General features: G+C 44.7%; 1 protein-coding gene across 2 annotated transcripts in view; it reads right to left on the bottom strand.

Moving 5' to 3' along the window:
* Nucleotides 1-3,047: 3,047 nt before the first annotated feature.
* RAB6A (RAB6A, member RAS oncogene family) overlaps nt 3,048-23,566 on the bottom strand; it is a 57,321-nt gene continuing 36,802 nt past the window's right edge. The window contains exons 3-8 of one of the 2 annotated variants that reach the window (XM_032219336.1): nt 22,154-22,207; nt 19,373-19,478; nt 12,121-12,232; nt 9,785-9,878; nt 6,989-7,055; nt 3,048-5,369 (exon numbers count right to left, since the gene is read on the bottom strand). In XM_032219336.1, the coding sequence (XP_032075227.1) occupies nt 5,305-5,369; nt 6,989-7,055; nt 9,785-9,878; nt 12,121-12,232; nt 19,373-19,478; nt 22,154-22,207 (498 nt within the window). In that variant the 3' untranslated portion in view covers nt 3,048-5,304. Of the gene's footprint in view, nt 5,370-6,988; nt 7,056-9,784; nt 9,879-12,120; nt 12,233-19,195; nt 19,302-19,372; nt 19,479-22,153; nt 22,208-23,566 lie in introns of both variants that reach the window. The other variant, XM_032219335.1, reaches the window with a different exon arrangement.

The following is a 23,566-nucleotide window of genomic DNA, read 5'->3' as shown; positions in this document are numbered from 1 at the left end:
ACAGTGGGCCATGAGTGACCCACACCTACACAAGGAGTTATATTACAACATTGGGGCTCATTGTGCTCAGCCTGGCCTACCTCGTAGGGCTGTGGTGGGTAAAAATAAGAGGAAGGAGTTCTGCATGCTGGGAGGAAAAATCTGGATTTGCAATCTTAACAAATTCAAAGCAGACATTCATTTTTGCACCTTGCTCCAATTTTCCCCAGGGTTATTTCCGTGTCTGCCACCAAGATGCCAATGGAGCCCACAGTTGCTGCTTCATCCTTGGAAGGCGTGTAAATGCTGCCTTTGCACAAGACCCGTTGTGGGGTTGGCACAGCTAAGTGACTGAAACACTGCCAGATCAGCAAGGGGTTTCTGGGCCAAACACACACCCCCTCCCCCAAATCACAATTGCTAACAGCAACAACGGCCGTGATTTACCCCAGTAAATACTTGCCAGATCTTTCTTGGTTACAAAGGTAACCCTTGTTTCCAGATTAACCGATCACTTTCCTTACAGCAATGACCAATTTTTTAAAGGAGAAAAAAAATGTCACAAAAGGAAGCAAAATTGGATCTTGCAAAAAACAAATGTTCAGAGGGAGCATTTCCTGCACACATCCAGGCACATCACGCAATGAGAGTTGCCTATGAAATTTAATCGTTTTGGATTTCAAGGGAACAGCTTGGTTTTTGATGGATGAGGGGTTTTTTTTAGCCAGCGGTGGCTCTCCTGAGGGTATCCCATCCCTGCGGGCAGGGTCTGCCTCGTCGGGTGGGTTGGGGGCTTCCCAAGAAAGGTGGGAAGTGGGCCAGCGGGCCTCCCCCTTTAGCCGCAGCACAAACACACCTCGCTTTGCTTCTCTCTGCACGCTACGTGGCCATGTCCCAGTTGTTAAGTTTGCGGCTTGATTCCGTCAAACACTTAAAAGCACTAATAATAATGTATATTTTGGAAGAAAAAGTATTTAAGGATTAAAAAAGAACATTGCTCTTCAACACAGTGGCCGTTGTCTTGTTTTTCCACATCATCACACTGCAATCTTGTCTTTGGTTCGATCTGGGGCCAATCAGCCACCAAACAGCACCTGTTGAACATCCACTTTTACTCAGAGGGTAAATAAGTATTGCAAAGGGATGCAGGCACCTCAATTCAAAAGGCTGTTTTAATTAGGCTTCAGCCTCTGCTGTCCTCCCTCCCTCTCACTCCACAAATGTATTTAAAGCTCATCTGCATTTAACTTAATTAAGGGAGTAGGAAAACTTACCTGAAAACAATGCACCAGGATTGTTGTTTGTGTGTGTGTGTGTCTGTGTGTGTTTAAGGTAAGAACTGTGTTTATTTTCCAATTATTTCCTCCCGCACGTAAAGAACAGACTAAATTAACAGCATTTGGCCTTTTGATGCTTCCACCAAGTTGCTTCGTTCAATCAACAGGTCTATTTAACTACTGCGGTTTCTCAAGTAACGTGAAAGAAATATATATATATATATCTCCAGTTTTGAAACTTGTCACTTAGCAAATGGTAGATAATGCACACGTGCGCACGCACTCCTCGCTGTTCCTGATCGCAAAAGGCCCTGCTATGCAAAATGTGGGAAAGAATTAGGAAAGAGAAAAACAAGGACGCACCATGCAAGGAAAAAGGAACAAGCTAAAATCTAGTTCACGACGGAAGGCGAATCTATATGTCCCAGGATGAGGTTGCAGGATCCAATCGGGATCGGTCACCGGGACCGTCTTCCGAGCTTCCGGACTCGTGCTGGAGCCCATCCTTGGGAAAGTTCTCTCCAGCACACGGGGTGCTTTGGGTTGGGTTGTTGGGTGTGGTGCTCATATGGGGTGTGGTTGTGTAGCTTTTAAGTTGGTTAGGGTGGGGTGTTGATGTCTGGCTATCAAGTCATTGGCTGTTGTTTGCGCTGCCAACCACCCCTCTCCATCTAAGTCAGTGTTTCTCAACCTTGGCGACTTTAAGTCCTGTGGACTTCAACTCCCAGAATCCCCCAGCCAGCACAGTTGAAGTCCACAGGACTTAAAGTCGTCAAGGTTGAGAAACACTGATCTAAGTAATCGAAAAACTGGTGGTAAATCAGGGGTCTGTTTTGCAGGCTTCAATCACTTCCCTGGCTGTTTTTCTGCCTGCTCAGCCAACAATCTGAATAGCTGCAAACCTAGTTCAATTCACTGCGCCTGTTTTTGTGAAGCAGCTGTACAAGTAGTCCTCAACAATCAAAATTAGGGATGGAATTTCCATCGTTGCGGTCAGAGAGACATAAAGCAGAGATGGTGCAGTGGTTAAAGTGCAGTACTGCAGGTTACGTCAGCTGACTGCTAGCTGCAGTTCAAATCTCACCGCCTTAAGGTTGACTCAGCTTTCCATCCTTCCGAGGTGGGTCAGATTGTTGGGGGCAAGGGGCTGACTCTGTAAACCGCTTAGAGAGGGCTGTAAAGCACTGTGAAGCAGTATATAAGTCTAAGGGCTATTGCTCTTCCTATTCTCTCTTTTTTCCTTCCTTCCATCCATCCATCCATGATGCACAATGATTAGAATGTAGTATTGCAGGCTAACTCTGCCCACTGCCAACAGTTTGATCTTAACCAGCTCAGAGTTAACTGAGCCTTCCATCCTTCCAAGGTGGGTAAAATGAGGACCCAGATTGTTGGGGGGCAAGAGGCTGACTCTGTAAACCGCTTAGAGAGGGCTGTAAAAGCACGATGAAGCAGTATATAAGTGCCAAGTGCTATAAGCAAAATCGGATGCAATTTTATAATTTTTTTGGTGCTTAAATGAACCACTGTAGTGGTTAAGCAAATCACTAATGTACGCTGGCTAGGGAATTGTGGGAATTGAAGTCTAACCATCTTAAAGTTGGCACGGTTGGGAAACTCTGTCCTACTTGGGAGTTGCATGTTTCCTTCCCGTTTGGAGACCAAAGAATTGATGTGATGCTCAGCTCTGGTCCCGAGTTCAAAACAAGCCAGAGCTGCCGAGGCCAGCGATGGGGAAACAGGGGAAGCAAAAGAAACCAGAGGGAGAAACCTTTTTTTTTTCTCATAGTGTTTTGATTAGATACTTTATTGGAAGCAAAAAATTCTGTGCATGTTTTAAAAAATCCAACCCGTGTACACATTTAATTGCTCGAAGAACCCAAACCACAGAAAACTCAGTTATTCAAAAGCAGCGAGATGGGATTCTTTGTTTTAAGTTTCCGCACACGTAGAATAACAACGATACAAGGAAGAAGAAGAGGAGGAGGAAGAAAAGAACAGCCCAGTCTCTTTTGAGTTTCTTTTCGGGATTTTAAGTTCGCCGTTGGTTGCCATAGTTTAAACATTTATTTCTAGACATGCTACTTTGAAAGGAAAAAAAAAAAAAAGGAAAAAAAAATCACCTCTTCAATATTGCATGAAAAGCATTTATGTCAATCTGCCCTTTTAACGTGAGATTATGCAAAGTTACTAGAAACTCAAGTCAAAGTGATGGATTTGCCATTCTGACTCCACAATGCAAAAGGAGGGGGGTTTTTTGGGTGGGGGGGGATACTTTGCGTTGAGGTCTCTGAACCAAGCTGGGCTGCCTTCAAAAAAGAAAAAAAAGAAAAAAAAAAGAACAGCCCTTGTGACAAAAAAAAAGCTTTTCCCACATTGCCCCCCCCCGCCCCCAACTTCTCTCCGCTCTACAAACTCTCCTGGCAAACAATGTATTTACAATTGTGTTAACTTACGTAGCAACTTCACAATGACTAGTACTATTAAGAGTGCACTTCTGTAGCGTGGGTGTGTCGTGTGTGTCTGTGTGTTGGTGTTTGTGTGTGTGTGTGTGTACATGAGACAGAATGCATGTACTGTTTCCGAAATGAATTGCGGAATCTTGCAACATTCCCAAAGCTTTAAATGGATTAATCAATAGAGACAGACAGACAGACAGAGAAAGAAAGAATGAATGAAAAAGAAAGAAAAAAGAAAGCCTTGAATGTTAAACAAATTTAAAGCAGAGAAAATAAATATGGAAGGAAATCACCGTTAATGGTAGTTAAGTTAAACATAATACTAAACAAACTGAATTATGTAGTACGTACATAGACTCGAGACCGAATGTAAAAAATGAAAACAATAATAATTCTGAAAGTAAAGGCAACAGCCTGCATAATTAGTTTTGTTTCCATCTTATGCACCCCCCTTCCCTTTTAATCATCCTTTTAAAAGGGACTTTTATAACTCTCCCTGCCTCCAGTTGAGCCTTGAGCTGTCCCAACAGCTTCATTTATCCTGGTCCTCCTTCCTCACTTGACGGAGAACTTGGTCGTAGTGTACATGCCTCCCATTTTCGAAAGGGATTTCCCTTCAATCGTTTCTCTTAAAACAGGCCGAACCTGTTTTCAAAGCCCCCCCCCCGCCCCCCCAAAGGGCCCGATCTGAAAGCAGAAAATGCAAAAACCAACCAGACAGAGACTGCACTGCGAGGCAGTTTAATTGGGGGGGGGGGGGGCTTCTCCCAGGAAGTAAGAGAGGTTTTTTTTTAAGCCCTTTGGTGGGGGTCACGCATAAGATTCTGGAACCGTGCACCTTAAAGGGGGGGGGGAAATCATCTTGCCAGCCGATGCTGGTTTGTTCGCGCTACAAAAGAACGGCGTGAACACCGCGACGGAAAGCACGGCTTAACAAGCCAGCTTTTGAGTTTTTGCTTTACCCAAAAGCAAAAAGTTGGACTGAAAAGGCAGTGCAGGCTCTCTCGGGCTTTTTTTTTGCTCTTCTGCTCACGCTCTACGCGGCCTGCGACGGTGTCTTCTACCCTGCGACGCGTCTCTCGCCGGCAAAAAAAAAACAGGCGCCATATCCTTATTCTCCCCCTCCCACTTTCCCTCCGTTTGACAAGTGCAATGTTTTAATTTTCTTTGTAAAAGAAAAAGAAAAATAAGGAACAGACCTTAAACAAAAGTCGTACTCAACTTTCTAGAACTAGTGGAAATGACGGGGCAGGGTGGTTTGGGCTCTGGCAACCCTTTTCCTTCTCTATGCAATGGAGACACCGACTTTTCTTTCTTTCGTTTTGTTTTGTGCTTGTGAAGCTAAACAGATCATCTTCACGAGACAGGCAGCGATGATGATGAGGATCCGTGCTGGGGTGAAGTGGTGGAGGAGAGAGGAGGGAAGGAAGAGGCAAGGCAATCGTCACACGGCTGTGGATGCGGTCCCAGGGAAGGAAGGAAGGAAGGAAGGAAGGAAGGAAGGAAGGAAGGAAGGAAGGAAGGAAGGAAGGAGAAGCGAGTGATGGTTTGAGGAAGGAAGGAAGGGGGGGAAAACACCCCACACACTATTAGCAGGAGCAGCCTCCTTCACTGACTGGCTGCTCTTGAGGCTTTTCAAGTTTGATGTCGATCACTGGGGAAGAGAAGTTAAGGCAAATGGAAACACACACACACATCCCCACTCCGGTTTTATGAATGGCACACGGGAAGGGATGTGGAATTGACAGCCGAGGGTGTCAGGCCTGCAGCCATCTTTCCTTTTGGGTCTTTAGCCTGCCACACTTTTCATTATTCTACTATGCATTTTCTATGGTGGGAAAATGGGAGGGGGTTAGATGATATGTAGCCATAACAACATTCTTTCTAGAAAACCAAGGTCATCCTTTGTCTCTGCACCTCTGCACCTGACCGGAACTGGGTGTGTGGAAGCTGCCAGCGTGGCAGTGGGAGATTGGACCATGGGATGATGGACTTGTGGATGTGGGGGGGAAGATCTTGAACTTTCAACTGGGTGGAGAAAACCGGGAAGCTTTCAGATTTGGGTTTTCCCAGATGTGCCAATATGGCTCTCTTTAATAAACTGGAACTTTGAACAATACTTTGCCTCGAACTCTCATTTATTTTTGGATGCTATTTGGAAACCTGACAGTTGAACAGTGGGGCGTCCTTGGGGATCTCTGAGATGTCTTGCTTTCCTTGCAGACGTTTCATTACCCTTCTAAGGAACATCATCAGTGTTGGGAGTGGGGTTTGCAGAGAGGAGGAGAACGGTGGGGTCCTTGGTGCTCTCTGAGCTTGGTGGATTTCTTGAAGATGTTTCATGACCCAACTAGGTAACATTATCAATGCTAGATGAGAGGAGGAGGAGGAGGATTGTGGGGTGCTTGGGGCCCTCTGAGCTTCGTTGTTTTTCCCCCGGACATTTTATGGCCCAATTAGGGTACATCATCAGTGCTAGAAGGGAGTGGAGTGTGTAGAGAGGAGGAGGGGGAAGAGGAGGGGGCTATGGGTTTTTTGGTGTTTTCTGAGCTTGGTTGCTTTCCTGCAGACATTTCATTACCCATCTAGGGAACATCATCAGTTTGCAGAGAGGAGGAAGAGGAGGAGAAGAACTGAGAGGTCCTTGGTGCTCTCAATTGCTTTCCTGCAGACATTTCATTACCTGACAGCAATGCAAGCAATCAACACCCAAATAAGTCGAGATTAACCAGAAAATTAACACTAGACCAACAACCAAGCTGTAAATAGCCTCCCAATCAAGGAACTAGCAACTCAGACGGAGGAGAGGAGAACAGTGTAAATCTATGGGCCGGTCCTTGGGACAGAAGAGCCACCGCTGCTAGCAAAGTCCCACCCTAACTCTGGAGATAAAAGGCAGGGGGCAAAGATGAATAGATGGGGCAGAGGAGAGGAGAGCAGTGGAAATCTATGGGCCGGTCCTTGGGACGGAAGAACCACTGCTGCTAGCGAAGCCCCACCCTAGCTCTGGGGATACAAGGCAGGTGTGGCAGACAACTATTCATCTTCCGGACGGCCTGCAAGATAAACTTTTTGCAGGCATTCCCAATAAAGGAATCTTTTGAATTCACTTCAGAAGGTTTGTCGTGATTGGGGAGCTGGGTCAGAACAAATTTGCTTTGTCATTGTCCCCCTTCGCTGGCTGCAGTGGTGTTCCCACCCCCCACCCCCCCACCTAAACCTCAACACCGATGGCTGGATTGTTTCAGGGACCGAGCGGGGATCAAAGGATACTATCTTCTCTGCTTTTCTCCTGCGTGCTCTCCATGCCAGGCAAAGCAGCTGCCACACGTCGGAAAAGCTGAGAGGGAAAATTAAGAAAGAAAGTGAGAGGGTGTGGGAGGGTGGGGAAGAAAGATGGATCGATAGAAGGGGACAAGGACAATGTTCTGTACTTTAAGGCTCCACATTTTTATATAAGATACATTGATGCCTTTTTATCAGCGTCCAATTAAAAAGCATTCGTGTTAATGGAAGGTATAAATTGTATTTTATTCCAACTTCATTTTAAATTGTATTTTATTCCAATCTCATTTTAAATGGTTTTTTTAATTGGATTTTAGCGATAATTTGTGTTTGGAACTCTGCACTTTGATATGGCCTATGGGCTAATCAATAAACTATGTATGGAAGTATGTATGGAAGGTATAGGTAGTCCCTGACTTACAACCATTTGTTTAGTGACTTTCAAGTTACAACAGCACAGAAAAAAATGGATGTTACAACCAGTCCTTGAACTTATGACTGTGTCAGCATCCTCACGATCGCACGATCAAAATTCAGTTGCTAGACAACCGTCCCATTTTTACACAATAGTTGCTGCATCCCAGGGTTGTATGTTCACCATTTGTGACCTTCCCAGCTGGCTTCTGACAAGCAAAGACAAGGGGGGGAAGCCCGGGTTTGCTTAATGACATGATTCAGTTAACGACTGCAGTGATTTGCTTGTTAAAACTGTGGCAAAAGAGATCGCCAAATGGGGCGCGACTCCCTTAACCACCCGCCTTGTTTAGCAACAGAAATGCTGGTGCAAATTGTGGTTGGAATTCGAGGCCTACCTGCCTTGTGGAAAAAGACAGAACACGCGGTTGTGAAAAGTAGGCGTTAGGAGTAGACAGGAGGAGGAAAGTTCTTGTTTATGTAAAAACAGACTTTTTCATTGTTCTGGTAATAAAATGATTCATTTATTTTGATCCTAACGTCCCCCTTGTCCAGTCACACAGCAGACCTGTCTATGCAGCAACCGTGGCTGGCTGGGGAATTCTGGGAGTTGAAGTCCACAAAGTCTTAAAAGTTCCCAAGTTTGGACACCCCTGGTTTAACATTTCATGTTCTGCAATGATTGGTGCAATTTGTTTTATCTGCTGTGTGGGTTTCGCACGGTTGCTCCGAATAAATTTCGAATCGCTCCCATTCTCTAGCTTCCCCCTATTACGAAAGCGTGAAGCCTATTATTGCCTTTTTCATTCCGACGTTAATCGGAACCGATTCGATTCCACGAGCCTCAGCAGAACTTTTCACGCTGCTTGCTAGAAAATGCTCTTGAGATCCAGCCTCTGTGCTAGAGGGACTCGCTTGGAATTCAACAATTGAAAGAGTAACAGCTCAGAAGGCCTCAGATGATAGAGAGTCCTGGATTTAACACCACAACGGAGCCCGAAACGTTGGGTTCCTAAGCAAGGCAGTTGTTAAGTGAGCTTTGCCCCATTTCACGACCTTTCTCGCCACCCGAGTTAAGTGTCGGTGGCGTTTCAATCCAGGTCATGGTTATCCCAAAGGTGCTTTTATCCCAAGAGGCAACTGGACTTTTTGGTTTTCCTTTGAAGGCGTTTCGCTTCTCATCCAAGGAGCTTCTTCAGCTCTGAGTAACTCTTGGAGAACGTGTCCCACTCTCTCTCTCAAAACCTCCCTTGTGGAGTTAATCCGTCTTCTTCCGTTGAGGAGTTGGAGCTGGGCTTTCTGCAGGACGGGGCGAGCCTGTCCTGTCCGCGTCTCAAATTGAAGCGCAAACGGTTCCCGTAGTCTGCCATTTTGTCTGGAAACCCATTCATGCTCCCCCACCGTTCGAAGGTGTTCCTATCCCAAAGTGAGCAGCTCAAGAGCTGAAGAAGCTTCTTGGGGGTGAGAAGCGAAACGTCCTCAAAAGAAAAACCAGAAAGTTCCAGTTGCCTCTTGAGGAAAGAAAAGGCTCCTTTGGGACACGGTAGTTGAGGGAATCACTGCAGTTGCTAAGTCAGTGTTTCTCAACCTTGGCAACTTGAAGATGTCCGGACTTCAACTCCCAGAATTCCCCAGCCAGCATTCGCTGGCTGGGGAATTCTGGGAGTTGAAGTCCGGACATCTTCAAGTTGCCAAGGTTGAGAAACACTGTGCTAAGTGAATAAAATGGCTCTTAAGTGGATCTGGCTTGAACCGTTGACTTTGCTCGTCAGAAGATCGCCAAAGGGGATCACGTGACTCTGGGATACTGCGACTGTCATAAATATGAGTCGGTTGCCAAGGGCCTGAATTTTTGATCACGGGACCACAGGGATGCTGCAATCCCCTGCTCAAGGCAGGAGACTTTATTCTACCCCAGTCAAATGGTTGCCCAGTCCAGTTTGAACATTAATGGACCACCCTGGGCTTCGGGAGGCACTGATTAATTCTTCTCACTGTCCAGATGTTTCTCCTGACTTTTAGGTTGGATCTCTCAGATTTCCACCCATGACTCCTCCTCCTCCTCCTCCTCCTCCTCCTCTTGGTGGTTTGGAGAACAAGTCAAGCCCCTTCGATTCTGATCATACAACCTCGTAGTAAACATTGACATGATTGTTGAAAGCCTGGAGTGACTCTTTCCTTCTTTGACTGTAAGGGAGGGGGTCTCTCCAAACGTGGCCCCTTCAAGACCTGTGGACTTCAACTCCCAGAATTCCTCAGCCAGCCGTGCATTCTGGGAGTCCAAGTCCACAAGTCTTAAAGGGGCCATGTTTGGAGACCACCAACCCCTGCGGTGAGACAGAACAATCCTCAGCTGCTTGTTTTACTCACTTGTTTTACGTTGTATCCGGCCTTTGCGCTAGTTTCGATGAACATCACATTCAGCTCTTTGGCTTTCCTTTCCCCTTCCTCAATAGATACTTGTCTGGAAGAGAAAGGAAGGGAATCATAGTAAGGGAACTGCTAAGACAACAATGGCAAACTTTTTCTTCACACGCATGCTTTGCATGTCTGCGTGTTTTTGCCTGGCCCGCAACCAGGAACAGGAGCTGCCCAGGGGGCATAGGCGCACTGGAAAATGAACTTCGGGTTTCCGGTGTGCACCAGTGGTGCTATTCAATTGGTTCGCATTGGTTTGGGTGAATCAGTAACGGCGGTGGGGGGCTCCATCCACCCATCTGCACGTCATCACATCCTATTTTTGACGCTTTGCGCATGCGAGCACACTCATATTTGTGAACCGGGAGCAAAGGTAAGTAAATAGCACTCCTGGTGCTCACATGCACACCGGCCAGCAAGTCTTCCAGTTACTGCTGCGCATGCGCACATACCAATCGGCTGGTGGGCGTGCATGCTCATGCTGGAAAAGAGAAGACCGCTTCTTCTGGTTTCCAGCACTGCTGCACACACAGAGGCCAACTGAGCCCAAAACCCGAAAGAGGAGCGGGCGAAGCCACACATGCCAGGCAACATGGTTCCACATGTCACTTCAGACACATGTGCCACAGGTTCGCCATCACAGCTCTAAAAGTTGCTTTCCTTTTACGGACCAACAAGGAAAACACCCTTTCGGAACTCAGATGCTTCAAGGAAGAAAACTCCATTCCTTACAAGGGCTTATGGCTCTTACGCTTTTATTTCCACGGCGTTTTACAAAGTAAAGTCCAAGGGCTTTGGGAGCGGGAGAAGAGAACCGTATAAAATGAGATTTAAATTGTGAGGCATTAAAAATTAGGCAAAGGTTTAATACACGCATCCCAACACTCAATTGGTGCACAGGTTAAAAAAAAACACCTGAGCAGACCACAAGTCAGCAGGAAAGATAACACGGAGTCCTCAACTTCTGACCAGTCGCTTAGTGACTGTTTGAAGTTCTGTCTATATCTATCCATAATTTTCCATCTCTTTCTTCCTCACCTATCACTATTCTATCCATCTCTCTCATCCATCCATCCATATCTATCATTATCTATCATCTATCTTTCATTATCTATCATCCATACATATCTATCCATCCATCTCTCCCTCCCTATCCATATCTATATCTATCCAGCTATCATCTATTTATCTATCATCTATCTATCTATCTATCTATCTATCTATCTATCTATCTATCTATCTATCATCTATCTATATATCTATCAATCATCTATTTATCCAGCTATCATCTATTTATCTATCATCTATCATCTATCTATCATCTATCTATTTATCATATTTATCAACTATCTATCAACTATCTATCTATCATCTATCTTTCTATCTATCTTTCTATCTATCTTTCCACATCTATCTATCTATCTATCTATCTATCTATCTATCTATCTATCTATCTATCTATCTATCTATCTATCTATCTATCTATCTATCTATCATCTATCTTTCCACATCTATCTATCTATCTATCTATCTATCTATCTATCTATCTATCTATCTATCTATCTATCTATCTATCTATCTATCTATCTATCTATCCATCCATCCATCCATCCATCCATCCATCCATCCATCCATCCATCCATCCATCCATCCATCCATCCATCTATCTATCATCTCTATTTCTATCTTTTTCACTCTTCTGTCTATATTTATCTGGAACCATATCTCTCTCCATCTGTCTACCATATATCTGACATAATTCTCCATCTCTCTTTCTCCCTCTTCTGTCTGTCTGCCCCTCTCTATCCCCGTCTCACAGTTCAAGGTGACTCTCAGCGACTGCTTTACGTCCGTCTGCAGCGTGAGTTCAAGTCCCACCTTACCCGTGAAAGCCATCTGGGTGACTTTGGCTCAGTCCCTGACTCTCAGCCCAACCTACCTCACAGGGTTGTTGTAGGGGAAGGTGTGCGTGTATATGTTCGCCACCTTGAGTTTCATTTGTAAAAAAAAAAGCAATTACAGGTGGGGAAATCGATCAGTAAAGAAGCAAAGCAGCTTTTGAGGGGAAGCAAGAAAGATTTGAAGGAGCAGAAGACTGTGTGATGGATGGGACTTCCAGCTATCAACCCAAGAGGCCCCCGTTTGGTTCTCACATGCACTGCCCGCTGGTCCTATCGTCCACCATATTCTTTTTCAAAACCTGGATTTTGGGTTCGATTACAGATTGAGCTTCTTCAAATAAAATACATATTCAAGCTAGCCCGGAAAGCAGGAGTTTGTCTCCTTACCTCTTGTCTGCTAGATCTGTTTTGTTTCCTACAAGCATTATGATGACATCACTACCCCTTTCCGTTCTGACATCATCGATCCATTTTGTGGTTTGCTGGAATGAGTTTACATCTGGGAAGGAGAAATACACAAAATAAAACCCATGGCATATTGCTGACAAAAACACATCACAGGTAGTCCTCGACTTACAACGGTTCATTTAGTGACCGTTCAAAGTTACAGCGGCACCGAGAAAAGGGATTTAGGACTGTTTGCAAAACTCATGACTATTGCAGAATTCCCCCATGGTCACCTGAACGAAATCCAGACGCTCGGCAACTGACCCGTATTTATGACCGTCGCATTGTCCTGGGGTCAGGGGATCCCCTTCTGCGATCTTCCGACAAGCAAAGTCAGTGGGGAAGCCAGATTCACTTAACAACCGAGTTACTAACTGGACCAGTGGTGGTCAACCTGGTCCCTACCGCCCACTAGTGGGCGTTCCAGCTTTCATGGTGGGCGGTAGGGGTTTTGTCCGATACTGAAGCACTTTCCTTTTTAAAAAAATTTAATTGACTTTAAAAAAAATGTCATAGCATTATTTAAAAACATTTTCATTAGGTTTTCATAAAATCACCATTACTGTGGAACCGGTGGGCGGTTAGAAAATTTTACTACTAACAGAGATACAAAAGTGGGCAGTAGGTATAAAAAGATTGATTACCCCTGAACTAGACAGAAGCAGGGATTCGCTCAATATCTGTGGCAACAAAGGTCGTAAAACAGGGCAAAATTCACTTAACCAATGTCTTACTTAACAACAGAAACGTGGGGCTGAGTTGTGGTCGTAAGTCGAGGGCTACCTGTATCTATAAAGCATCAGTAAGTCACCAGTGGTCATTTGAGATTCATCAAGATTTTGGCTGCTCAAAGGTTGTGGGGACAGAGAGAGCACATTCAGCTCAAGAGGTCCAGGAATCAGTGAAGTGTCTCACATTTCTACCTCCTACCATAGATTTCGGATTATAAGGGGGGCAGAGGGGGAGGCTTTTGGCCTCTGCACCCCTCATTTTCAGCCCCTTTTTGAGGCTTTTTCCAGCCCATTTTTGAGGGTTTTTTCAGCCCATTTTTTCAGCTTTTCTTGGCCCATTTTTGATTTTGGAATCATTTTTCTTTTGAAAAAAATTGGCCAAAAAAAAGCCTCGAAAACAGCCTGAAAAGCCTCAAAACAGGCTGGAAAAAGTCTCAAAAACAGGCCAAGAAAAACCTCCAAAACAAGCCAAGAAAAGCCTCCAAAACGAGTCGAAAGGCGGCCTGAAAATGGGACGTCCGGAGGCAAAAAATGGTCGACGAGTGGGTGGGGCTTCAGCAATATTCGGTCTATAAGACGCACAGACATTTTCACCCCCTTTTGGGAGAGAAAAAAAAATTGTGTTATAGTCTGAAGGATACGGTAATTAACATGAACCAGACTGCTACAAAAAATCGCCAACTTCTAATCTTCATTTACAAGAACTTCCCTGGACATCAGATATTAATTTTGTTTATTGTGATCTTCCATGGAAAAATATCAACAATGGATTTGATGGATGGCTAAAGTGCCAACAAATCATGGTTGACTCTTAGCAACTGCGTAGATCAGGGGTCTCCAACCTTGACAACTTTAAAACCTGTGGAGTTCAACTCTTAAAGTCGCCAAGGTTGGAGACCCTTGGAGTAGATAAAATTTATGTGAAGTGTCAGGCCTGCAGCCATTTTTTATTTTGGGTCTTTGGCCTGCCACACTTTCTATTATTCTATTATGCATTTTCTATGGTGGGAAAATGGGAGGGGGGATTGTACGGAGTTAGATGATATGTAGCCATAACAACATTCTTTCTAGAAAGCCAGGGTCATCCTTTGTCTCTGCACCTGACCGGAATTGAATGGGTGGAAGCTGCCAGAGTGGCAGTGGGAGATTGGACCATGTGATGGACATGTTGGGGTGGGGGGCAAGATCTTGAACTTTCAGCCGGGTGGGGAAAACTGGGAAGCTTTCAGATTCAGGTTTTCCCAGATGTGCCAACCTGGCTTTCTTCATAAATTGGAACTTGGAGGAATCCTTTGCCTTGGACTCTGATTTAATGTTCGATGCTCTTTGGAACCCTGACATGAAGATTTGCCCCTAATCTGCTCTTTCGGGTCTTCTAATGAAACTTCCATCACTCTTGCAACTGAGTCCATCCTCCTGACTACCGTTAGTCCTCATCTAGTTAGTCGTTAGTCTTGGCTCGTTAGTCCACGAGCCAAGGTGGCGCAGTGGTTAAAATGCAGCACTGCAGGCTACTGCTAGATCAGCAGGTCAGCGGTTCAAATCTCACCGGCTCAGGGTTGACTCAGCCTTCCATCCTTCCGAGGTGGGTAAAATGAGGACCCAGATTGTTGGGGGCAATATGCTGACTCTCTGTAAACCGCTTAGAGAGGCCTGAAAGGCCTATGAAGCGGTATATAAGTCTACTGCTATTGCTATTGCTATCTTCTCTTCTTTCCTTCCATGCTTCCCAGCCTCCTCCAGAGTCAGGTCTTGGCCTGTGTCCAAAGTAGGATTATATGAGCCTGGACATGTGTGCCTCGCATGTGAAATCTGGATTGATTTGTCTCTTGACCCATTGGTTGGCTTTCCTGGCTGCTAATGGACTTTTCGGGAGTCTTCTCCAACACTGAAGCCCAAAGGCATCGGTCCTCTTCTTCTGCTTCTTCAAAAGCCAACTTTGGCCTCCACGGAGGGTCAGAGAGAACATCTCAGTTTGAGCTCTTCTGATCTTTGTAGGCACAGACACATCCTGGTATCTGAACATCTTCTCTATGGCTGCATGCATGTGTTAGTTCGCAGGGCATTTTCCTTGACTGCTTGTTCCTTTAGTCTTGACCGTTGGTGCTAAAGGCAGAAGCTGCCCACCACTTTTGGTATCTTTGTTGTCAATTCTAAGGCTAGAAGGTTGTCAACCCTGAAGCTGACTTGACCGAAGCCATCTTGAGGCTTCAGTGTTGCCACACTGGAGGTCAGGGAGGGGGGATTTGAGAGAGCTGGGGTTTTGTAGCCAAAATAAAATACTGGGAACCAAGGACATTCTAACACCTGGTCAGAGGAAAGAGGAGCGACGTTATCAGGCGACCGGATGGCACCTTAGTTAGACCATGTTACCAATTGTTTGGAGAAGGGGAAAAACTTTTAACTTTTCATTAACCGTGGGGATCTCCAGAGTTGGTTTTCACCAGAACTGTGCCAATATAATATACTCAATAAAACTATTTTTTGAGGAAGATACCTGCCTCGGAATTTTGTTTGCTATGGATGTATTACTCGGAACCCTGACAAATATCTTTCTACCTATTGTCTGTCCGTCTTTATTTCTTGAGATTCATCTGGCCGCCCACTCACTCCGGGTGGCTTACAAACATTAGCTCGGTTTTCTCTTTATTTCTTTTTAATTTCATACTAGTCCCACTTTTTTCCCCCACCGTGCTGCTCGGCTTTTATTACTTGAGCTTGTAGTGTGGGTACCTGAGGGACCGCCTCCTGCCAATTACCTCCCTCAGACTGATAAGATCTCACAGGTTAGGTCTCCTCCGGATTCCATCTGCCAGCCAATGTCGGCTGGCGACTCCCCGGGGGAGAGCCTTCTCTGTTGCTGCTCCAGCCCTCTGGAATGACCTCCCCGTGGAGATCCGGACCCTTACGACCCTCCCGGCCTTCCGCAAAGCCACCAAGTCCTGGCTGCTCCAGCAGGCCGGGGGGCTTGTGAAACATCCAGCCCCATGGAAATTGTGAATGTTGTGTTTTTAAAGTGTTGTCTTTGTCTATTTATCCCCCTTCCCTTGTCTATTGTGAGCCGCCCGGAGTCCTCCGGGAGTGGGCGGCATACAAGACAAATAAATAATAATAATAGTGGATCCTTTGCATTATCGGCTGTTAGGGTAGCGTCATCAGCCCAATAATATCCACAACATGGTTTCAATGTTCCCAATGTGCTCATCCATCTAAAAATATCATCTGCACAGTATACTGCAAAATTCCCCACAGGTATCGCAAGCAACGTGTTAGGGCAGGAAAGGTGTTTGGTTTGATGAGTATGTAGCGACCGGCCCCAGGTCTCCATAGACATTGATAGTGAGACAGAGGCAACATGTTTTTTTCTTGGCATCACAACTAGGTTATTAATGCCACTACCCGTCTCATTAATGTTTCCATATTGTAGTCCCAAAGGTGCTTTTTCAGGAGAGAAATGGACTTTCTTGGGTTTTTTTTTCTTTTGAAGACGTTTCGCTTCTCCTCCAAGAAGCTTCTTCAGCTCTGACAGGATGGTGAGGAAGGGAAGGGTTGATGCTCCTTGCAGACAGCTGGTCCTTTGCCTCCTTTTAGAAGGTCCTTGAGGCCACTTGGAGGCTTATCTGTGTCCTCAGGGTCCCGATGGTGCAAATGGTTCCTGTAGTCGGCAATTTTTCTGCAATTTACGAGGCAACTGGACTTTCTTGGTTTTTCTTTTCTTTCAGACTTTTAGCTACACGATTTGGGGTGAAGACCCTTGGAACGGGGTGGGAGAAGGAATGGATTTCCAGAGGGAAAAATTGCAGGCTACAGGAACCATTTGCACCCCTCAGGGGACCCTGAGGACACAGGTAAAACCTCCAAGTGGCCTCAAGGACCCTCTCAAAGGATGCAAATGACCAGCTGTCTGCAAGGAATATAAATCTTTCCCTTCCCCACCATCCAGTTGGAGCTGAAGAAGCTTCTTGGAGGAGAAGAGAAACGTCTTCAAAAAACAAAGAAACAAGAAAGTCTAATTGCCTCCTGAAAAAAGCACCTTTGAAACAACCATGAGGTGGATGATGGAGAATCTCTACAGACTTCCATATTGTAGCTTTAGATCAGGGGGGAAAACAGTTTCACAGAAACCAACTTTTCAAAACAGCAAATTATGCTCTCAGAAGTGAAATGGTTTCATCATCTGCCAGTCAAATAACAGTGTGTGTATGTATGTGTGATACACTGGGGCATTAAAACCCAAAAACGTTCCATTCAGGCTAAGTTTAGCTTTTATAAAAAGATCTAATTTTTTTCTCTTTCGGGTTTCAATACCAATTCCTCTTCATTCAGTTGTCTATTTCAAAGGCAGATTTGAAACTGAAAACAGGAGTTGCTTAATGTGCTTGTGATTAAAAATAAGGTTTCAAAGATGCTGACTACCATGTTTTGCCAAAAATAAGATCAGGTCTTATATTATTTTTTGTTCCAAAACATGCATTAGGGCTTATGTTTGGTTGTTTTCAGGGAAATGCAGTACTAAATGCATCCATCTGCCTGGGGCTTATTTTGGGGCTACGGCTTATATTATGAGCCTCCTGACAAATGGAAACTAACAGAAGCAACTTAGAACTGAGGAGAAATTTCCAGACAGAACAATTAATCAGTGGAACAGAAGTTGCCTCCAGAAGTTGTGAATGCCCCAACACTGGAAGTCTTTAAGAAGATGTTGGATAGCCATTTGTCTGAAGTGGTGTAGGGTTTCCTGCCTAGGCAGGGGGTTGGACTAGAAGACTTCCAAGGTCCTTCCAACTCTGCTATTGTATTGTATAAACCATGCTAGGGTCTATTTTCCATTTGGGTCTTATTTTCAGGAAAAAAGGATAGTCTTTTGAGTGTTTGTGCTTTACAGACAGAGAGGGAAATAGCTAAATGCAGTTCTTAAGTACATACCTTTATAGGAAATTAATCAGTGAAATTAATTAGAAGGAAGGGGAGAAAAAGGAGGTTTTTGCATACATGAGAACAGGATGTTTTCAATCCCTGGAGCTTTTAGGAGCAATGCAAAAAAACAACAATAAAGGATTTCGATAGAGAAACTTGAGAAACTTAAAAGGCAACACAGGACAATAATGCCCACAGAACAGCAGATGAATTGAGACTGTGGTGAGACTGGCTTGTTTTCAGGGATTCTGAGCACATAGACAGGGAGGGAAGGAACACACAAGGGAGGGCAGGGAGAAGCAGAATCAACAAAAGGGTTTGCCTGGAGAGCAGAGGCCTTCAAACTTGGCAACTTTAAGACCTGTGGACTTCAATTCCCAGAATTCCCCAGCCAGCAATGCTAAGTCTTAAAGTTGCCAAGTTTGGGGATCCCTGCTCTAGAGAAAGCAATCTTTGGGCAAAAAGCTCCCCAGTTTGCTCAGGAGAGGATAGAATGTTTAAATTTAAAGAATCGGAGAAGGCAGGAGTCATCTTTGAAAAAGCCTAACTTTCAAGCCGGAGTCCGCTTTCGAATTCTCACCCTGCCAATTAATTTGGTCTAATCAACAGAGGGGAAAAATGCTTCCTGCACATATTCGGAGTCAATCTTGTGGCTTTGTAGATTATGGGTGCAGGCAATGGCCAACTTTAGGGTTGAGCCCCGTTGAGAGAATGTTGTGAAACAGGTTTTGGTGCATATAGAAAGGCTCCTCCTTGAAGCTCCAGGCGAGAAAATCCTTTTTCAAGCCACAGTGAGGGGACAAGCACAACTGTGGTATGGCATGCACAGCTTTGCTTGAGGGAAGGAGAGGGGAGGAAGGAAGGAAGGAAGGAAGGAAGGAGAATGGAAAAAAACAAAGGAAGGAGAATGGAGAAAAATGAAGGAAAGAAGGAAGGAAAAGAGAGGAAGAAAGAAAGAAAGAAAGAAAGAAAGAAAGAAAGAAAGAAAGAAAGAAAGAAAGAAAGAAAAAGGGGAAGGGAAACAGAAAAGGAAAGGGAAAAGGAAGAGAAGGAAAAGAAGAGAAGGTAAAGGAAAAAGCAAAAAGGAGAGAAGAGAGGAGAGGAAGCAAGGGGGAAAGAAAGGAAAAGCAAGCGGGAGGACGGAAGGGAGGGAAGGAAGGAAAGAGAGATGGAGGAAGTTAGGAAGGAAGGAAAAGAAGGAAGGAAAGGAGGGAGGGAGGTATGGACAGAGAGATGAAGGAAGAAAAGAAGGAAGGAAGGAAGGAAGGAAGGAAGGAAGGAAGGAAGGAAGGAAGGAGGGAAAGCAAATAAGGGAGGGAGGGAAAGCATGCGCCAAGAATATTGGAAAGGCCCCCCGCCCCACTCACTTGTGATATCATACACAACAACTGCAACAGTGGAGTCACGAATGTAGCTAGGAATCAAGCTCCTGAACCGCTCCTGGCCTGCCGTGTCCCACAATTGCAACCGTACCTAACGGAAATCAGTCAAGACAAGCAAGAGAAAAAAACAAGTCAAAGGATACCAGAGCGAAGGATACCTACTTGTAATATCGTACACTACTACAGCGGCGGCAGAGTCGCGGATGTAACTGGGAATGAGGCTACGGAAACGTTCCTGGCCCGCAGTGTCCCAGAGCTGCAACCTGATCTGTGGGAGGGGAGAAAATTAAGGAGAAAAAAAAAAAAAAAAAGCCAAACCGCCACGAAAACGTTCCACTGCTTTTTTTTTAAAAAAAATAAAAAATAAATAAAAAAGCGAAGTTTTTTTTTTTTAAAAAAAAATCATGCACGGAAGGTGTCAATGTTGAGGTTGCAAGCAGAAGCAGGGGGCTCCGGGTGAGTCCAGGAACCTTTTGGGGAGGCGGGGGGTGGGGGGGACCCAGATAACATTCGGCAGCGTCAGGCATCTCTTGGGGCAGCAAAGGAGAATTTCTCTTCAAAAGGAGATGGGATGTGCACCCTTGGCAACGTTTAACCCCTGTGGACTTCAAGTCCCAGAATCCTCCAGCAGAGTAACAAGAGGTACCTTGGAGGCCTTCTAGTCCACCCCCCTGCTCAAGCAGGAGATCCTATACCTGTCCGGGTTCGTCTTGAAAACCACCTGGCCGTTCTGAGAGCTGAAGTCCACAACAAGCCTTAACACTCACTAAGGTTGCACATCCCCTGCTCTCGAGGTTTTGCAAGGCGGCTGGGATAACTAAAAGCGGCCGTTGGAAATCAGTGGGTGTTATGAACGAAGCCAGTCAGCAGCCATACACTATACAGCTTTATCGTGCATCCTGTTTTAAAACGAAATGAATGTGAAACAGCGTTGATAGTAAGGGAAATGTTTTCCTATAGTGTGATTTAGGAATTGAATAGAATAGAAATTAAATGAATAGAGTAGAGTAGAATAGAATAGAAATTAAGTGAATAGAGTATAGGAGTAGAGTAGAATAGAATGCAGAATAGAATAGTATATAGAATAGAAATGAATAGAATAGAGTAGACTAGAGTAGACTAGAGTAGAATAGAATTAAATGAATAGAGTAGAGCAGAATACAATAGAATGCAGAACAGAACAGAATAGAAATTAAATGAATAGAATAGAGTAGAGTAGAGTAGAGCAGAATAGAATAGAATTAGCTCATCGACTCATATTTCCTCTCTGGTTTATTTGCGTGGCCTGACGGGAGCTTCCAGGATCTCAGTTTCACCCTAAGGTTAAAAGCATGGGACTATCTATTTTTAAATATAGGAAAGAAAGACTTGGCTTTTAAAAAAAGAATAATAGTAAACAATTGGACTTTGGAACGAGCTCCCCGTGGAGATTCGTACCCTCTCCACCGTCCAGGCCTTCCGCACAGCCCTTAAGAACTGGCTAGCCCGTCAGGCCTGGGGACAAGGATAGCTGCCCCTCCCGAATGATGAATGTATGTTGCTGACTATTTTATTGTATGTTTCTTTGTCAATGTTTGTTTTCCCTTCCCCTGATTTTGTGTGAGCCGCCCTGAGTCCCCTCAGGGAAAAGGGCGGCATACAAATATTAATAAAATCAAATCAAATCAAATTTTTGTCACAGGGGAATTTGAGGTGATTTCTCACGAAGCAGAACGTTTGATTGTCACTGTATACAGGATTATCAGTCTTATTGTATTTGCTTCTACAGGGGGTACCTTGCTACTCTTTGAAACTCATCGCATGCGGTACTTGAGGTGAAAATTTTGTCCCGGTACTCATCATTTGTTTGGTATTCAACGCACAAGCTAGAACCTGTGGGTGTCGGCTGCCTGGTGACTCGCTACATTATTCCTCGCGGGGAAAATCTGTTTGGTACTCATAGTTTTTTGGTACTGAGCCGTGGTGGCACAATGGTTAGAATGCAGTATTGCAGGCTAACTCTGCTCACTGCCAACAGTTCGATCTTAACCAGTTCAAAGTTAACTGAGCCTTCCATCCTTCCGAGGTGGGTCAAATGAGGACCCAGATTGTTGGGGGCAAGAGGCTGACTCTGTAAACCCCTCAAAGAGGGCTGGAAAGCCCTGTGAAGCGGTATATAAGTCTTAAGTGCTTTTGCTACTCACCATTCCTCCCGGAACCAATTAACAATGAGTAGCAAGATACCACTGTGTAAGGATGGCCTCAACAAGTGCACTGTATTATTAACCGGCCACTTCAAATTAACCTCTTTTCCATATAAAGACAATGCAGGAGCAAAACATTCCATCCAACTTATACTTGTGAGATTTCAGTTTCTACCTTCATGTGCAGTTTGATATATTTGAGATGATAACAGCACCAGGCTAGCTATTCTCAGCCCAAGCCAGGGATTTAATATGGCAACCGGCAGAGTTTTCACTGTCCGAGGCACAGCCGTTCTCTGCTACGGTAAGAAGGTAAGCGAAGCTCTGCTGCGTTGGCCAAGGCCCGCCTTCATCCAGCATTCTGGCCAACCAGATGCCTCTGAGGTGCTCAGGGAAGGGGCGGGGCTCGCTTGAAAAACTGTCCCCCACAATTGGCATTGAAGGCCTGGCATCCTCAGTCGGCCCACCAGAAGCTGCTCATATCCTTGCAAAGTGCATTTGGACCAAGATTTCCCGACCTTGGCAACTTTTAACACATGTGGACTTCAACTCCCAGAATTCCCCAGCCAGCCATGGAGTTGATATCCTCACATCTATGTGGACTTCAACTCCCAGAATTCCCATTGCTGGCTGGGGAATTCTGGGAGTTGAAGTCCACGCATCTTAAAAGTTGGCAAAGCTGGGAAACCCCGATTTAGACAATACAATGCATCATCAATGTTAAAACAGGCTTGTTAGTTACTACAAAACTCTTACTCACTGTGCGATCTTCCAGGTACATAGTTTTTGATAAGAAGTCAATGCCGATTGTTGCCTGCAAAATGCAATTCAACAGTGAGTACATATATGCACGCGCGCACACACACACACACATACCTTTTGCTAAATTATGTGTTATCCATTCAATTACTGGTCAAGAATAATCATCATCTTTTCATGACCCCATAATCCTTTGTGGAGTAGTCTGGGCAACTGAATGGAGCTGAATGTTTACTGGCCGGATGCCTTTCCTGTTGCTAATGCGGAGTTATATTCAGCAGATACAATCTCAATGTGCCCACAGAGAGAAATATCTGCCCCTACCTAGGATTGAACTCACAGCCTCCTGATTGCGAGGCAAGAGCTCAACCTCTAGGCCACCACAGCACTCTGGTGGTCAGAATACTGGTCAAGAATAAGGAAAATTTGAAATGTTAGCTACCGTGCTGGATCCATTTAATCAAGCAAATTTGCTTTTTTAAAATTTTAGATGAACAACTGGCCATTAATCTAGAATCTAATCTGAGGCAAAGGTCAAACTTCTACTTCCATTACAGGTAATCCTCAAATTACAACGGCTCACTTAGTGACTGTTTAAAGTTACAACGGTGCTGACCAGTTTTCACACCTGCAGCATTTCCATGGTCACATGATCAAAGTTCAGGCGCGTGGCAACTGACTCGTACTTCTGTCGGCTGCAGTGTCCCAGGGTAATGTAATCGCCTTTCGCGACCTTCTGTCAATGGGGAAGCCAGATTCACTTAACAACCATTTTACCAACTTAACAATTGCAGTGGTTCACTTAGCAACTGTGTCAAGAAAGGTATAAAATAGGGCAAGACTCACTTTAAGAACAGTCTCGCTTAACAACAGAAATTTTGGGCTCAATTGTGGTCGTTAAGTCAAGGACTACCACTATATAGAGGGAAGGGAAGAATTTTTTTTTTAAAAAAAGGGGGCTTTGATGCCAGAGGGAACATTCCTCTTGCTGAAAATTCTCTTTAAACTTTCTTTTTCTGTTTAAATACATTTTATACATTTTGTATTTATTATATTTCTTAGTGCTTAATAAACCTCGTATTGTCTGGGTATTTAACTTGCTTAACAATACAGATTCTCTTCTTACTCTCCACCCCTTTTTTTCCCAACCATTGGTAAAAGAAGTTCCGGGTTTGATAACCCTCCGTGTCTCCTTCCCGTTTGATTTCCAATGTCAGTCTATCCATTTCTGCCCAATCTAATATCTTCTTAATTATCTCCTCGTCCTGCGGAGTTCCTTCATTATGCCCATGTTGTGCGAAGATAATCCTTACTGCTGTTTTTAACAGCTCTTTTTAATCTTTTGGATGGCTTTTCTGTCCACAAGGAACTTCTGCCACCAACGGAGGAACAGATTCTATGGACTCTGTTCCTA

This window comes from Thamnophis elegans, chromosome 6 (genome assembly GCF_009769535.1).
Source record: "Thamnophis elegans isolate rThaEle1 chromosome 6, rThaEle1.pri, whole genome shotgun sequence".
In the NCBI taxonomy this organism is placed as follows: Eukaryota; Metazoa; Chordata; class Lepidosauria; order Squamata; family Colubridae; genus Thamnophis; species Thamnophis elegans.
Note: the sequence above shows the minus strand (reverse complement) of the source record. Positions and strands in the feature narration are given on the sequence as shown.